Below are 17155 nucleotides of genomic sequence, written 5' to 3'. Positions count from 1 at the left end.
CACTGCCATTGAAAGGGCCAGTGCCCTTACAAGGGAGCAACTATTTGACCCACCTCACAGACCTAGAGACAACAGAGTTTATTTTGTCTCTGAATATAATACTCTCTCTGGTAAAATTAAGAACATCATTAAAAAACATTGGTGTTTACTGCAATGTGACCCTTCTTTACAGCAGATTTCTGCCTCTATGCCAAAGTTTTGTTATAAAAGAGGTAAGAATATAAGCAATTCCATTGTAACATCTATGTATAGAGAACCCATGAAAACAAATTGGCTCTCTAAAGAGGTGTATGGGAACTATCGGTGTGGGAGATGTACTCATTGCTCCAACACTTATGACATCAAAGAGTTTTGCCAACCCCATACAGGTAAAAAGTATAAAATCAGAGAGTTTATTAATTGTATGTCCACTCATGTTGTATATATGCTTAAGTGTCCGTGTGGCTCTATATATGTGGGGCAAACTAAGCGTCATTTAAAATTGAGAATAGCTGAACATAAAGCCGCTATAAGAAATGAAAATATGGACTATGCTATCGCGAGGCACTATAAAGAGAAGAACCATGGTTCTGCTGCCTCACTCAGATTCATGGGCATTGAGAGAGTCACCCCTCATCCAAGGGGTGGCAACATCATAAAACAGCTACTAAAAAGAGAAGCATATTGGATCCATACTCTTAACTCCTTGGAGCCACATGGGCTGAATGAGGCATTAGATTTGAGCCCCTTTTTGTAATTTTGTAATTTGTTCCACTGTCTAACTCATGTTTCTCTGTGTCTACAGGTGACCTTGTATGTAGGCTAAGTTGAGCCACTGAACCCTCCCTGGCACAGCCCCTTGTTTCCCTCCCCTCCCTTGTTGAGACAGGACAAGTGGTGACTCGACTTGTAATGTTTGTGGTATACTACTGTGTTAATTCTGTGAACCATTTAATATGCATTTTGTGAATATATATTGTATCTTGTATCTTTACCTGAAAATTCCCCCCTTTTTTCTATTATTGAATTTTGTGGTGACTCCATTTTGTATTCTTGTGGGCACCTCATTGGGTGATTGACACCTGCCAATCAGTCAATCAGCAACTGATGACTTAAATGCATACCTGGTGGCAGTCTCAGACCCTATAGCGAACCTGATGAAGCTCTTTGTGAAACGCGTTGTTCGCCTTGTTTCTTGTTTTTAATGTAGTCTATAAGTTAATAAAGTGTCTATTTTCCTACCCTGGTGTGCGCTGATAACTTCTTTTTTACTCTTGTGATTCACCCTGCACCAGCCAGCACCCAGGAGCAGAGCACTGCTGTGCACAGGGCTTTTCTCAGCTGTATATATATATATATATACAGTATATATATATATATACATACTGTCATACACACATACCCCCCGAATACAGCAGGTGTGTATTCTCCAATAAACCCTGTGTGTGTGTGTGTGTGTGTGTGTGTGTGTGTGTGTGTGTGTGTGTGTGTGTGTGTGTGTGTGTGTGTGTGTGTGTGTGTGTGTGTGTGTGTGTGTGTGTGTGTGTGTGTGTGTGTGTGTTTCAGTGCCAGCTGGGTGTACTGCCCTTGGGCACGGGCAACGACCTGGCGCGGGTGCTGGGCTGGGGCCCGTCGTGCGACGATGACGCCCAGCTGCCCCAGATCCTGGAGAAGCTGGAGAGGGCCAGCACCAAGATGCTGGACCGCTGGAGCATCATGACCTACGAGATCAAGATCCCACCCAAACACAGCTGCCCCACCACGCCCGAGGGAGCCCACGACTGCCAGGTAATCCCAGGAGTCCACACACACAGCTTTACAATTGGAGGGGGGGAATCCAAAAGTGAGTCTTGCTCCCATTAAGCTTTAATTTTGTAACATTTTGTAATGGTTCAAGTATTGATGAGGGAACTCTGAAGAAGACGAGTTGTGATGAGGGAACTCTGAAGAAGACGAGTTGTGATGAGGGAACTCTGAAGAAGACGAGTAGTGATGAGGGAACTCTGAAGAAGACGAGTAGTGATGAAGGAACACTGAAGAAGACGATTAGTGATGAAGGAACTCTGAAGAAGACGAGTAGTGATGAAGGAACTCTGAAGAAGACGATTAGTGATGAAGGAACTCTGAAGAAGACGAGTAGTGATGAGGGAACTCTGAAGAAGACGACTAGTGATGAGGGAACTCTGAAGAAGACGAGTAGTGATGAGGGAACTCTGAAGAAGACGAGTAGTGATGAGGGAACTCTGAAGAAGACGAGTAGTGATGAGGGAACTCTGAAGAAGACGAGTAGTGATGAGGGAACTCTGAAGAAGACGATTAGTGATGAAGGAACTCTGAAGAAGACGACTAGTGATGAAGGAACTCTGAAGAAGACGATTAGTGATGAAGGAACTCTGAAGAAGACGAGTAGTGATGAAGGAACTCTGAAGAAGACGAGTAGTGATGAGGGAACTCTGAAGAAGATGAGTAGTGATGAGGGAACTCTGAAGAAGACGAGTAGTGATGAGGGAACTCTGAAGAAGACGACTAGTGATGAGGGAACTCTGAAGAAGACGAGTAGTGACGAGGGAACGCTGAAGAAGACGAGTAGTGATGAGGGAACTCTGAAGAAGACGAGTAGTCATGAAGGAACTCTGAAGAAGACGAGTAGTGACGAGGGAACGCTGAAGAAGATGAGTAGTGATGAGGGAACTCTGAAGAAGACGAGTAGTGACGAGGGAACGCTGAAGAAGACGAGTAGTGACGAGGGAACGCTGAAGAAGACGAGTAGTGATGAGGGAACTCTGAAGAAGACGAGTAGTCATGAAGGAACTCTGAAGAAGACGAGTAGTGACGAGGGAACGCTGAAGAAGATGAGTAGTGATGAGGGAACTCTGAAGAAGACGAATAATCATGAAGGAACTCTGAAGAAGACGATTAGTGACGAGGGAACTCTGAAGAAGACGAGTAGTGATGAGGGAACTGAAGAAGACGAGTGGGTCAAAATACAGAGCAAGCTTTCCGGGAGTATAAGATCCAGTGTTTGCTGTATGTTTTGCTTTGCTTACTGTAGTATTCACACACAGGCACACGCGCTCTCCCGGTTCTCACAACTATTCTGTGTGTTTTCTGCTCCAGTTTCACATATCAACCTATGAAGACTCGGTAGCTACTCACCTCACAAAGATCCTCAACTCTGACCAGCACTCTGTCGTCATCTCCTCTGCCAAGTGAGTGACTCCAACAAACAACTGGACTAAAACCATGAGGAACTAACTCATTTGGCTTATTTCTAGGGGCACAGCTGTATTTGTATAGCACTGTTCAAAAGCAGAATTCATTGAACATGGTAAAAAAAAAGCTGGTATGATAAATAATAAAATATTATAATTAAAAATGGGAAATTAGGAAAAAAAGGACAATCCAAGAAGAGTAAAATTAGTTAAACGTCTGTCTATAAAAATGTGTTTTAAGAGGTTGTTAGTCAAGACTTTGGAATTGCCAGCGGAGCTCTGGCTCAGCATTTCATGTTGTATACCTTTGTCATACAGTATGCATACATGTATCTTTTTCTTCCAATCTTTTAGGATCCTGTGCGAGACGGTGAAGGATTTTGTTGCCAAAGTGGGGAAAACCTACGAGAAAAGCTCCGAGAACGCAGACGAGTGTGACACCATGTCTCTCAAAGTAAGCTCCACAAACCAAATCTCTGTATTGAATTCCTGCTAGTTTTCGCCGTCCCGCGGATGCTGCTGCCGCGGATGCTGCTGCACCCTCTCACCTCGCCGGTCTCTCTTCTTCCTGCTCTGTGCCTGCCAGTGTGCCATCTTGAACGAGAAGCTGGACTCCCTCCTCCAGACCCTCAACACGGAGTGCCAGGCCCTGCCTCCTCTCCCCCACTCCACCCCTCCCATCGTGGAGGAGGAGGAGGAGGATGAGGAGGAAGAGGCCAGCGAGGAGAGCCTGACGGAGCTGAAGGAGAAGCGGGAGGAAGAGGAGACGGAGAAGAGAGTGGCGGGCGCCCCACACCGGCTGTTCAAAGCCAGGGAGCAGGTGATGCTGAGGGCCAACAGTCTGAAGAAAGCTGTCCGACAGATCATCGAACAGGCTGAGAGAGGTAAACCCGCTAGACCAGTGCTTCTCACTGTGGGGTCCGGGGACCAGCAGGGATCCTTGAGGGGTTTTTCAGGGCATCCCCAGCAAATTGATGAATTGTTAAACTTCAGCATTATGTCATTTGCAAGAAGTTAAGACAATTAGAGAATGTAGAAGAATGACTGCTTTGATCATAGTTTCTCTGTTATCTCTCGACCTATAATACAGTCATGGAATTCTAGACAAAAACATATCTAACAATAAAAAATATTCTCGGATTTGAGTCTGAGAGACAAAGTCTCGTCAATTAGGGGTCTGTGGTTTTGGACTAAATTAGCAATCCTTGATATGAAAAAGGTTGAGAATCATTGCACTATATATATGTAGTCTAGTGACTAGACTACATATCAAAAAGACATCCAGATATTTCTTGGAGCAAGTCGAGTTATATACCTCTAGATATGCAAGATATGAGAGAATAAACTTATCATTTAATATATAGAGCATAAAACAGAATTTGAGACATGTATACAATATCCAGGTACTGAAGTTCCTCAGCTTTTATGAAAAATACATTTAGTTTATTGCCCTTTTCTCATCAATTTCTCCTATTATCTTCAATTTTTATCTCCCCCTGTTCCTCCTATCCCTCATCCCTCCCTGTTGAACCCGTCTTGCCTCTGTCCAGTGGTGGATGAGCAGAACGCCCATACGGAGGAGAGCGATCTGCCGTCTCCTCTGGAGCTCAGGAAGGACAGTGAGGAGGAGAACCGAGACAGCGAGAAAGAAGAGGACACCAAGGAACTGGAGGCACTGCCGCGTGAGTGCACTGCCACCAAGGCTCCGTGTCTGACCTGGTCCTGCTCCCATTCTGTCACCTGCCACCTGCCTGGCCCTGTCTCCTTCCCATCCTAGACTCATGCCAAACCCTTTCACCTGTCTGGCCCTGTCTCCTTCCCATCCTAGACTCATGCTAAACCCTTTCACCTGCCTGGCCCTGACTCCTTCCCATCCTAGACTCATGCCAAACCCTTTCACCTGCCTGGCCCTGTCTCCTTCCCATCCTAGACTCATGCCAAACCCTTTCACCTGTCTGGCCCTGACTACTTCCCATCCTAGACTCATGCCAAACCCTTTCACCTGTCTGGCCCTGTCTCCTTCCCATCCTAGACTCATGCCAAACCCTTTCACCTGCCTGGCCCTGACTCCTTCCCATCCTAGACTCATGCCAAACCCTTTCACCTGCCTGGCCCTGACTCCTTCCCATCCTAGACTCATGCCAAACCCTTTCACCTGCCTGGCCCTGACTCCTTCCCATCCTAGACTCATGCCAAACCCTTTCACCTGCCTGGCCCTGACTCCTTCCCATCCTAGACTCATGCCAAACCCTTTCACCTGCCTGGCCCTGACTCCTTCCCATCCTAGACTCATCTGTCACCTGCCTGGCCCTGACTCCTTCCCATCCTAGACTCATGCCAAACCCTTTCACCTGTCTGGCCCTGACTCCTTCCCACCCTAGACTCATCTGTCACCTGCCTGGCCCTGACTCCTTCCCATCCTAGACTCATGCCAAACCCTTTCACCTGCCTGGCCCTGACTCCTTCCCATCCTAGACTCATGCCAAACCCTTTCACCTGCCTGGCCCTGACTCCTTCCCATCCTAGACTCATGCCAAACCCTTTCACCTGTCTGGCCCTGACTCCTTCCCATCCTAGACTCATGCCAAACCCTTTCACCTGCCTGGCCCTGACTCCTTCCCATCCTAGACTCATCTGTCACCTGCCTGGCCCTGACTCCTTCCCATCCTAGACTCATGCCAAAACCTTTCACCTGCCTGGCCCTGACTCCTTCCCATCCTAGACTCATCTGTCACCTGCCTGGCCCTGACTCCTTCCCATCCTAGACTCATGCCAAACCCTTTCACCTGTCTGGTCTGGCCTATTTGAATTCCATTTCCAATTTCACTTTGCCAGCTGGCATCGCTCTCAACGACTCTCACACTAACCACTGCAAAGATTCTTCATTTAAACTGTGGTTGATGCCTACTTGGGACATTATGTCATTAGACACTTATTCCATGAATCACTGCTGCAGTAAGTGTAGTAGGCGGGTTGAAGCGCAGGTTACAGTAATGATGCTTTTCCTCTCTCGAAAATTGTACTGTAACATCAGTTTAGGCAAGCAAGGCAAGACATCCCAAGATGAGGCAGTCTACAGTTAGCTCTCCTCCTAAGGGTAAACAGAAGAATAGATGTATTCTATGTACTCTCAAAACAATCTGAGCTCAACTTATTCCACCTCATGAAGGAAATCACACAGGATTTAAATGGTGCCACCTAGTGGAAGTTGTCCTCCCTGCACCCTGGTCACCCCGACACATCGCTAATGGAAAGAAAAGTGCTGCTGACGCAAATCATGTTTCCTGCCATAAATACATGGAGGGATTAGTGCTAAAAGTGCATGAAGAAACTCACTGTCCTCTGTGATATTCTAAGCTGTCTGCCTCTGTCTGTCTGGCTGTCTGTCTGCCTGCCTCTGTCTGTCTGTCTGTCTGTCTGTCTGTCTGTCTGTCTGGCTGTCTGGCTGTCTGTCTGTCTGGCTGTCTGCCTCTGTCTGTCTGCCTGTCTGTCTGTCTGTCTGTCTGTCTGTGTGTCTGCCTCTGTCTGTCTGTCTGTCTGTCTGTCTGCCTCTGTCTGTCTGTCTGTCTGTCTGCCTCTGTCTGTCTGTTTGTCTGGCTGTCTGTCTGTCTGTCTGTCTGCCTCTGTCTGTCTGTCTGTCTGTCTGTCTGTCTGCCTCTGTCTGTCTGTCTGTCTGTCTGTCTGTCTGCCTCTGTCTGTCTGTCTGTGTGTCTGCCTCTGTCTGTCTGGCTGGCTGTCTGTCTGGCTGTCTGTCTGCCTCTGTCTGTCTGGCTGGCTGTCTGTCTGTCTGTCTGTCTGTCTGCCTCTGTCTGTCTGCCTCTGTCTGTCTGTCTGGCTGGCTGTCTGTCTGTCTGGCTGGCTGTCTGGCTGTCTGTCTGTCTGTCTGTCTGCCTCTGTCTCTCTGTCTGTCTGTCTGGCTGTCTGTCTGCCTCTGTCTGTCTGTCTGTCTGCCTCTGGCTGTCTGTCTGGCTGTCTGCCTCTGTCTGTCTGGCTGTCTATCTATCTGTCTGTCTGTCTGTCTGTCTGTCTGCCTCTGGCTGTCTATCTATCTGTCTGTCTGTCTGTCTGTCTGTCTGTCTGTCTGTCTGTATGTCTGTCTGTCTGTCTGTCTGTCTGTCTGTCCGTCTGTCCGTCTGTCTGCCTCTGGCTGTCTATCTATCTGTCTGTCTGTCTGGCTGACTGTCTGTCTGTCTGTCTGCCTCTGTCTGTCTGTCTGGCTGTCTATCTATCTGTCTGTCTGTCTGTCTGTCTGTCTGTCTGTCTATCTATCTATCTATCTATCTATATGTCCAGTCTCCACTACTGATAGTCTGGGGCAATGGAGAACTCTGTTTAATAATAAATGATTGTACCCATGGAAACTGTGATGGCGGGCCGCAATAAAGTGTGTGTGTGACTGTGTGTATCTAAGTGTGTGTGTGTGTGTGTGTGTGTGTGTGTGTGTGTGTGTGTGTGTATGTGTGTGTATGCGCGCGGCCGCGCACATGCGCGTGCGTGCGTGCGCGTGCGTGCGTGCGTAGCTGAATGTGCACATATGTGTGGGTGTGTGTATATCTGCCATAGGATGTGTTATTGTCTTTGGGACAGAAGCTCTTCCTGTTTATCATGGGGTGGCTTCCTTCCTTCCACACATTTTCCAGCCACTGGTGTGTGTGTGTGTGGGGGGGGTATCAGTAACCCTCTGCTTCTATCCTCTCCTTGTTTATTCTGCTTGCATCCTTGTTCTCCTCCAAAAGGTTTGAGTCAAAGCATTTGAGTAATAAAAGCACCTTTTCCCTCTCTGTGTGTCCAGCTGCTAAGAGTCCCTGTTCTCCCACGGAGAGGAGGGTGAGTCGCAGCACCCAATCCTGTGGCTCCTTCTCCATCACCTCCTTCACCACCAGCAAGGAGAACCTCCCTGTACTCAACACACGCATCATCTGCCCTGGTAAGCACACAGGTTGAGGTTAGGGTTAGGTTAAGGTTAGGGTTTATTGTTAGGCAAGTAGTGGTTATGCTGAGGGTAAGTCTCCAGGGAATTAATGTAAGTCTAGGTAATGTCCCGAAAAGTGCAGATATCTGATGTGCGTGTCTGTGTGTGTGTGTGTGTGTGTGTGTGTGTGTGTGTGTGTGTGTGTGTGTCTGTGTGTGTGTGTGTGTGTGTGTGTGTCTGTCTGTCTGTCTGTCTGTCTGTGTGTGTGTGTGTCTGTGTGTGTGTGTGTGTGTGTGTGTGTGTGTGTGTGTGTGTGTGTGTGTGTGTGTGTGTGTGTGTGTGTGTGTGTGTGTGTGTGTGTGTGTCTGTGTGTGTCTGTGTGTGGTGTGTAGGCTTGCGGGCCGGTCTGGCCGCCTCCATAGCAGGCAGCTCCATCATTAGCAAGATGCTGCTGGCTAATATCGACCCATTTGGTGCCACGCCCTTCATCGACCCCGACCTGGACTCACTGTAAGAGCTGCTTGTCTGTCACCTCTTTTTGTGCCTCTTACCATCTTGATCTTTGTCTCTCTGTCCTTTTTCTCTCAGTCTTTTTCTGTCTTCTCTGCACCTGTCTGCCCCCCTCTCTCTCTGTCATTGTCCTCCTGATACATATATGTGTATGTATGTATGTATGTATGTATGTATGTAAAGTATGTACAGTATGTGTGCTTACTGTTTTATCTGTCTGCGTGGCAGGGAGGGCTACATGGAGAAGTGTGTGATGAACAACTACTTTGGCATCGGCCTGGATGCCAAGATCTCCTTGGAGTTCAACAACAAGCGAGAAGAGCATCCAGAGAAATGCAGGTCAGACACACGTCCAAAAATCTGTTTGTTCACAATCAGAATCACTTTTATTGCCACAATAAGCAAGATTACATATGAGGAATTAGTCTTATAGTATAAGTATGCAGCGTAGCTGGTGGCTGGTTAATCTGTCCCACCAACTGTCCAGTTGATGAAGTTCAGAATTTGTATTGAATGTTGAATAAAGGCAGGGGCTTACACAGGCACATTGGATATTGATGACTGGCGTGGTTTCTGAAAAACAATAGGGAAATAAAGCAATGAAAGCAACTATCAAAATATTCTTAATGGCACGAGTGAATTGCATTGGCATTCAACAAACAATCGTGACATCAGAGTCAAGGTGCTAAAAATACATAAATGGGCGATAAGTGGAGCTATTAACATTTGTGAATACTAGTGCAGTGCCCGTTCCCCCCATGCGCCACCCCCCCCCCCCCCACACACACACACACACACACACACACTGTACTCTGTCGGGTCCCCCTAAGCCCACTCCCCAGGTTTGAAGTCGATCCAACAAACGGTTCTCGAGATACATGAAGGACCAACAGACATACGGACAGTCCTAGAATTATTGTATAATATATATACAGTGCAGTGCCCGTTCCCCCCATGCACCATCCCGTGGGCGCTCCCCCCCCCCCCCCCCCCCTCCCACTGTACTCCGTCAGGTCCCCCTAAGCGCATTCCCCAAGCTTGAAGTCGATCTGACAAACGGTTCTCGAGATACGCGAAGGACAGACATACAGTACAGACCTGGAATTATTGTATACTAGTGACTTGTGCTTTTTGAGGCTACCCTTATTTGTGTCTCATTCAATTAGTTGTAGACACTGTAACTCAGACCTGGGCCAGATGCAGCCCTCATGATGGTTCTGCCTGGCCCGGGAGCTCTAAGACAAACCATACCATCATGATGGTTCTGCCTGGCCCGGGAGGAGGTCTAAGACAAACCACACCAATTTACTTAAAATCTAGCCTGAAATTCAGAGTTTATCGTCAACTCACAAACTAATTTCCTCTTCTCCAAGAAGAGCCAAATCCACAACTGTGGAGTGGGCGTGGCTTAGAAGATCTGGAGCCAGGCTAAGAAAAATCCAATGAAATGACCTAAATTCGCTGTTCGGAGTGATTTTTAATATACTAAATTCGGAAGAATAAGTGCCCTGTTTTCTATAATTCACTACTATAGCTCCACTATAGCCATCAGGGCCAAAAGTACTCCAAAAAGCTCATCTTCTCGTTTCAAGACAGGACAAGACAAGACAGGACAGGACAGGACACAGACAGGACAAGACAAGACAGGACAAGACAGGACAGGACAGGGGAAACAGTATGTTCATGTCTTTTGTTCTTATGACCCTGTCCTATTCCACTGCCCTTTTTGCTCATCGTCTGCTCCTTCCTCCCCAGGAGTCGCACCAAGAACATGATGTGGTATGGAGTTCTGGGCACCAAGGAGCTGCTGCAGAGAACCTACAAAAACCTGGAGCAGAAGGTTCAGTTAGAGGTGAGGCAGATAATAATTGTGGGGCAGATCCTTAAAAAGTCTACAAGGTCAAATTTAAGGCCTTAAAAAAGTACAGTATTAAAATATCTTAAATACAATAGAGGACTTCATTGTTTCACCATGTTATACTGTAGAGGTGGATTTTCAATGAAGTTTCAATTTCACCTAATGATAAATCTGTGTTATTGACAGATTCTACAGTTGGTAATATTTAGTCTATGCAGAGTTAGAGTTAGGCAAGCGAAATAAGACAAATGCCATGCCAATTGTTTGCTTTCACTTCCCATTTATAGTTTTAGAACTTTCGTTAGCAATGTTCAATCAGAAATAGTCTGATTTGACGAGTCTTTTACCTTTGTGTCTATTTTGGTTATGAAATTGGCTTTGAATTCAATTCCAGCTACAGTAGCATTAAAAATGTCATAAACTTGGCTTTTGGAAACCTGCATTATGTCCTGAATTGTCTCTCATAGACACATGCACTCTGCCTCCACTCACCCGCCCCCTTACTGCTTCATCGAGGCTCTCTGTGGTTATTAAGTCCATGATGTACTGTAAGCAGAAAGTGTGTGTGTTCTCCAGTGTGATGGCCAGTACATCCCCCTGCCCAGTCTTCAGGGGATTGCGGTGTTAAACATTCCCAGCTACGCCGGCGGGACCAACTTCTGGGGCGGCACCAAGGAAGATGATGTGAGTACATTTCCACCCCCCCCCCCCAAAGGGAACGTGGCCAACCTGACCCACCATGCATGTTCACAGTGAACACTGTGTCATGGTCCCTCCTGCTGGACATGGCTTGGTCAGATCACCTTTGAGAAGGGAAAAGAGGGTGTTTTCCCTCTCGAGATGATGTGAGAGCTTGGCCAGACTCCTAGACCAGGCCTCCACCTCTCTCTCTCTCTCCCTCTCTCAATTAAATTCAAAGGGGCTTTATTGCATGAGAAACATACGTATACATTGCCAAAGCAAGTGTAAAATGAAAACAAAAACAAAAGCAAAAATGTGCGTACAGTTAAAGATATAGGAGAATAAAGATATAGGAGAATAAAGAAGTTTAACATTGCACTCAAATATAATATACATAAGTTCGCTTAAGAGTATGCTTACAATTAAATATATACTAAGGAGGTGTGTAAACAGAAACAGTTGTACATAAGAGTATAAACATTAACTTAAAAGGTGCAAAGAGAAAATTGTGCTTGATGGTTGTTGAACAAAATATATACAAGTAAGGGTATACATGAATGAAAATACAAAGTAGAAAAATGAGGACACTGTAGTTAAAAAATATATATACAAATCTCTCTCTTTCTCTCTCTCCATCTCTCCCTCCCTCTCTCTCTCTCTCTCTCGTCTTCGTTAACAATGGGAGGAGAGGCTTAACTTAATGAATGACCCTGATGGGCTGGGAGGGAGAGGGGGAGGGATGGATGGATGGTGGGATATCTGTGCTTGTTTGTTTAAGGCTCAGAGCACATGGGCTGCTGACAGATTGGAGTGTCAGTTTGCTCAGTTCACCCTCGCTCGCTCTCACTCACTCACTCACTCACTCACTCACACACACACACACACACACACACACACACACACACACACACACACACACACGTCTGAGCGTTTGGTGTTATGTAACCGTTTTGATGGAGAAGAGGAAGCAGGGAGAGGACATTGTGGAACTTGCCAGCCCACCACACGCACATACACACACACACACACACACACACACACACACACACACACACACACACGCACGCACACACACTTGAGACCTGAGGCCAAGAATTTGTATTTGTAGTATTTTACATACATCATACATTTCACACACAGAAACACACTGTTGCCTGCAGGCCATTGAAAGTTTCACTATAAAACTGAGGTACAGTGTGGCTGGGAATGGAGTATAAAGTATGTACAAATATTGTTAACAAACACAGAACTTGTTAGACTGCTACCACGACTCCAAGCACTCAATTTTAAGGCAGTGGTGGCTGTTGCAGAATGTGTTGATGTGTCCACCTAGTGGCCGGGGCCTCACATGACAACACAGTTGATCACATTCTTTCATAACGTCTCAGAGTCATCTGTTAGCTATCTAGCGAGGTTCTTGCTGAGTCCTTCCTGGATGGAGCGCAGTAGCTGCTGCTGACCTGACTCCTCCTGGCTTTGACCTTATCATGGGCAGTTTGCTGAAAGAGATCAATATCAGGCCTGGTGGGAACCTCTCCTTTCAGACATGATGCACTTCTCAGTCACTCACTCTCCTGCTAAAGCGAGCTGACACATTGAAATGTCTGCGAGGCGGGTTTGAGAGAGACAGCGATATGGCTCCACAGAAGTCACAAATCTTCCCTACCGGGATCACATTCAGAAGAGATCATAATAGTCGTTATCTTCTTGTCCTACAGATCTTCTGTGCGCCATCGTTTGACGATAAGATCCTGGAGGTGGTGGCTGTGTTTGGGAGCATGCAGATGGCCGTATCCAGAGTCATCAAACTGCAACACCACCGCATAGCACAGGTGAGAACACAGAACAAGAAGCAGTATGAAGTGAGAATACACACACACACACACACACACACACACACACACACATACAAACTAACTAACATCTGTACATCTTTGTCCCTCTGCCCCATCAGTGTCGTACGGTGAAGATCACTATCCTGGGTGATGAGGGGGTTCCCATTCAGGTGGATGGAGAGGCCTGGATCCAGCCTCCTGGAGTTATCAAGATCCAGCACAAGAACAGAGCCCAGATGCTCACCAGAGACCGGGTGAGATGATGGAGGGTGGGGGAAGAGCAGTAGGTGAAATATGGTTAATAATAGTTATGAGAGTAAATACGTGAGGAAAAAACATAGTTGATAGACAGAGGAATTGCTTTGCATCATAGAAACTGTATCCTAAACCTATTTTTCTTTGTCTCCATCCCTGCCTCACTGTTTTCCCTCCAGGCATTTGAGAACACGTTGAAGTCATGGGAGGACAAGCTGAAGTATGATAAGCCTCCCCTGCGGCCCCACCTCTACCCCCAGCATTCTGTGGATCTGGCTACCGAGGAGGAGGTGGCCCTGGTGCAGATGTGCGCCCGAGCCGCAGAGGAGCTCATTACCAGGTAAACACCCACACATCGAGCACGAAGCTACTGCTCCACATGATGAATCCAGGGAAGGACCATCGCTAGATTCCCTCTGAATTGTGCCTTCTGACCTTCGCTATGTCTAATCACAGGATCTGTGAGGCAGCGAAGACCATGGGCCTTCTGGAGCAGGAGCTGGCTCATCCTGTCAACGCCGCATCTCACGCCATCAACAAAACACACCCCAAGTTCCCTGAGGTCAGACAGGCATCGACACGAGTCACTACAACAGAACAAACATTCACTCGGTATCTCATCTCACAATGGGGAACGCCCTCTGCGTGATCCTCAGAAGCACAATACCATTACGCAACGCCAGCCCCATTGGCTGGCAGTCTTGACGACTGCATCCAGAGGGGGGACATCATCTCCCTACTAAAGGGATGGGGCAGCGTCATCAACTCATTCAAACACCTCTTCTTGCTTTTCACTCAGAAAGCAAACTCTGTACACAACTGCTAATAGAACCATTACCGTAACTGTCCACAGATTGAGCTAACCACTGAATTGCCAGGTGCTCATTTGTCTGTGTCGTGTACGAAGTCTTCGCCATAGAAGAATGGAGTTTCACAGAGAAGTGATTTAAGCTACTGTCGCTGCAACCATACAGCTATCCATAGCACACCTGTTGGTCTGTTGCCATTTTTGCCAAACAGTTACACCAAGTGTGGAGAGGACGCTGGCGCATATAGTCATCAGTATATTCCTATAGTTGTGATTCGTCAGCCTAATGATTGGCAGTCGGTCTTCAAGATAAGCTTGTCTGGCAAAAAGAGAGTCAGTATATCCCTATAGTGAGATACCGAGCTAATGTCTGAGAGAGAACCTTTCCCTGATAACGCGAGGTATCTCACCACACCACGCTCTTTGCAGTAGGCGAGGAAGAGTGTACTTGTTTTGAATGAGTTGATGACACGGCATCATCCCATTTGTAGGAGAGGATGTCCCTCTGGATGCAGTCGTCATGGTATTGTGCTTCACGCAGAGGGCGTTCCCCATAGCGAGATACCTCACTCATGTTACCATACCTCACCAGGGTTGCCTCTGTAACCTAAAGTTTTCACCCCCAGTTGCTATCAGTGTTTGTTGTACACAGGATGTGTGTGTTTCTAAATGACTGCTGTGTCCGGTCTCCAGAATCTGACGAGGAACACAGCTATCGAGGTGGCCAGCACTGTCAAGGCTCTCCACAACGAGACCGAGTCTCTTCTAGTGGGCCGGGTTTCCCTGGTGAGTTGCATTCATGCATGATCTGTATCTTAATGCCTTCCTTGAACTTTTACACTACTAAGCATCTCACACGTTCGATTCCTAGGCTCGCCAAGCTGGCTCTCGCATACCCAGCTCGTCCTCTGCGCGGCCTCGCCTGCCCTATTGGCACGCGCAATAGAGAGCCGCAGGAACGAGTCCGGAAATCATCGATGCTAACAGTCCTGGTTCTTCACTGTTTTCGCCTATGGGAGTTTTGAATGGGTTTTTGGCGCGATGCTTCTAATAATCTCTCTGGGCAACGCTGGCTTAATCAAACGCGAACCAGTGTTTAGTAATATCTTCTTCACACACGAGGACCACTTTTATGAGTTTTGAAGCTTTTACGTGCTGTTAAAAACAGCGGCTAGCTAGCAAACGGCTAAATGAGACTACACTGTTGAGTCGATGGGGATATATACGTCAATAACGTCACCACTTCAAAGGACGAACACGGAAATTCTCTTTCCCTCACCTGGTTCAGCCCCGTTCAGCCCGGGGTAATCAGTGCACACATCAACAACAGTCCAGGTTGAGTGCTGACGTGACGTGGAAGCCTATGTGACAGTGTGTAGTTCTGGATTAGCTTAGCTCGAGCTTTTTACTTCTAGGGCTCGCATTTACACTACAAAACTCATGAAAGTGGTCCTCATGTGTGAAGATTATCCGACTGAACTCTGGTTCGCGTTTGATTAATCTTGCGTTGCCCAGAGACCGTATTTGAAGCATCGCGGCAAAAACCCATTCAAAAATCCCATAGACAGAAACAGTGAAGAACCAGGAAGTCCGGGACTTCCTTGTTCTGACTACAAAAATATGTCATCCCTGCGGCTCTCTATGTCTACCTCTCTCTCTCCCTCAGTCTCTCTCTCTCTCCCCCCTCTCTCTCCCTCTCCCTCAGTCTCTCTCCCCCTCTCTTCTCCCTCCTCTCTCTCTCTTGTGTGTGTGTGTGTCACTGATGACATCACTGATGACATCATCACTGATGTCATCAGTGACATCATCACTGAACTATAGCCTCAGCCTTAGGGCAATTAGGGCAATTAATCTGCCCTAATTAAAAAATCCGGCTCCGTCAGGTCACCAGCACGGGTGCTCTTTACACTCCCTGAAAGTTTCAGGGCTGATCGCATGTAAAACGGCATAGCTGTGGCCGGCCAGAATTCTTGAAACAGAAACAGACAGAGTCCACATTGCCAAATTTATATACCGTATATATACCGTGTATATATATATATATATATATATATATATATATATATATATACAGTATATATTGAGGGAAAGGGGTTCATTGTCCTGTTGAGGCCCATGCATTCTAGACATTTTACATTACATTTTAACACATTCACTGCCAGCCGTTTTTCAATACTGTAGTTAGCTTCTGCCAGAGGGTTTTTTTGAGGATTCTGGCTCATTTTACAAGAGCCGAGGATTCTTTTCTGTTTGGACTTTGTGAACACAAAGTTCACAAAAGTACTAATAGAATGTGTGCTTTCTCTGTCTAAAAGAGTTAGTAGTTATGTAGATATTAGCCGTTGAGTACAGCATGGTTTCAGAGATTTTCAGAGAGTTTTGAGATAAATGGATTTTTAGAACCACCTCACGTGCCTGTGATTATGGGTGCCCTTGGGCAAGTCTGTATACTGTATTGTGTTTGTGTGTGTGTGTGTGTGTGTGTGTGTGTGTGTGTGTGTGTGTGTGTGTGTGTGTGTGTGTGTGTGTGTGTGTGTGTGTGTGTGTGTGTGTGTGTGTGTGTGTCTCCAAACTCCTCCCTCCTTAGGTGTGTCTCTGGTGGCTTTGCAGTGTTTTGTCACAGGCGAGTTTCTGTTGCCTCACAGATCCCAAAAACAGAGAAGGGAATCGCAGGAGCGGGGAAGAGGAGAGGAGAGGCGAGGGGGGGGGGGGGGGGTTAGACACGGGAGAGAAATTCCTTCGCGATCCCCTTCTTCCAATCTTGAGGCGTAGCCTACTCCGCTCTGCTGCTGCTGCTCGTCTGTGCTGCTGCTGCTGGCGGCTCTCGGGCGAGTCTGGATTACTGTAAAACGGGCGGTTGAGAGCTTTGATGAAGCTTTTGCGATTCTGGTCTTATTTATGCTCAAAGGTACTCGAGTGTGTGTGTGTGTGTGTGTGCGCGTGTGTGTGTGTGTGTGTGTGTGTGTGTGTGTGTGTGTGTGTGTGTGTGAAATCGAAAGCGTTTTCGCCCAGCCATTTCCTTGAGAATGGCTTGCTCCCGCGGCTGTTTTTGGTTGGCTTTCTCTCTGTCGGGAGAGCACTGTCGCCACTTAGTTGGTCGGTAAA

At 47.0% G+C, this 17155-nt stretch overlaps 1 protein-coding gene across 1 annotated transcript in view; it reads left to right on the top strand.

Annotated features, from left to right (window-relative positions):
- Positions 1 to 17155, top strand: part of dgkh (diacylglycerol kinase, eta) — a gene marked incomplete at its 5' end in the record, with an annotated part of 43197 nt that overhangs the window by 17875 nt on the left and 8167 nt on the right. The window contains 15 exons of the mRNA XM_083639136.1: positions 1546 to 1767; positions 3097 to 3188; positions 3546 to 3645; positions 3778 to 4075; positions 4742 to 4873; positions 7984 to 8118; positions 8496 to 8613; positions 8842 to 8952; positions 10369 to 10465; positions 11048 to 11155; positions 12871 to 12984; positions 13107 to 13241; positions 13422 to 13582; positions 13699 to 13804; positions 14744 to 14836. Coding sequence (XP_083495262.1) covers positions 1546 to 1767; positions 3097 to 3188; positions 3546 to 3645; positions 3778 to 4075; positions 4742 to 4873; positions 7984 to 8118; positions 8496 to 8613; positions 8842 to 8952; positions 10369 to 10465; positions 11048 to 11155; positions 12871 to 12984; positions 13107 to 13241; positions 13422 to 13582; positions 13699 to 13804; positions 14744 to 14836 — 2022 coding nt within the window. The remainder of the gene's footprint in view (positions 1 to 1545; positions 1768 to 3096; positions 3189 to 3545; positions 3646 to 3777; positions 4076 to 4741; positions 4874 to 7983; positions 8119 to 8495; positions 8614 to 8841; positions 8953 to 10368; positions 10466 to 11047; positions 11156 to 12870; positions 12985 to 13106; positions 13242 to 13421; positions 13583 to 13698; positions 13805 to 14743; positions 14837 to 17155) is intronic.

Source organism: Poromitra crassiceps, assembly GCF_964638095.1.
Source record: "Poromitra crassiceps genome assembly, chromosome: 6".
In the NCBI taxonomy this organism is placed as follows: Eukaryota; Metazoa; Chordata; class Actinopteri; order Beryciformes; family Melamphaidae; genus Poromitra; species Poromitra crassiceps.
This window is presented reverse-complemented; position numbering and strand designations above follow the sequence as displayed.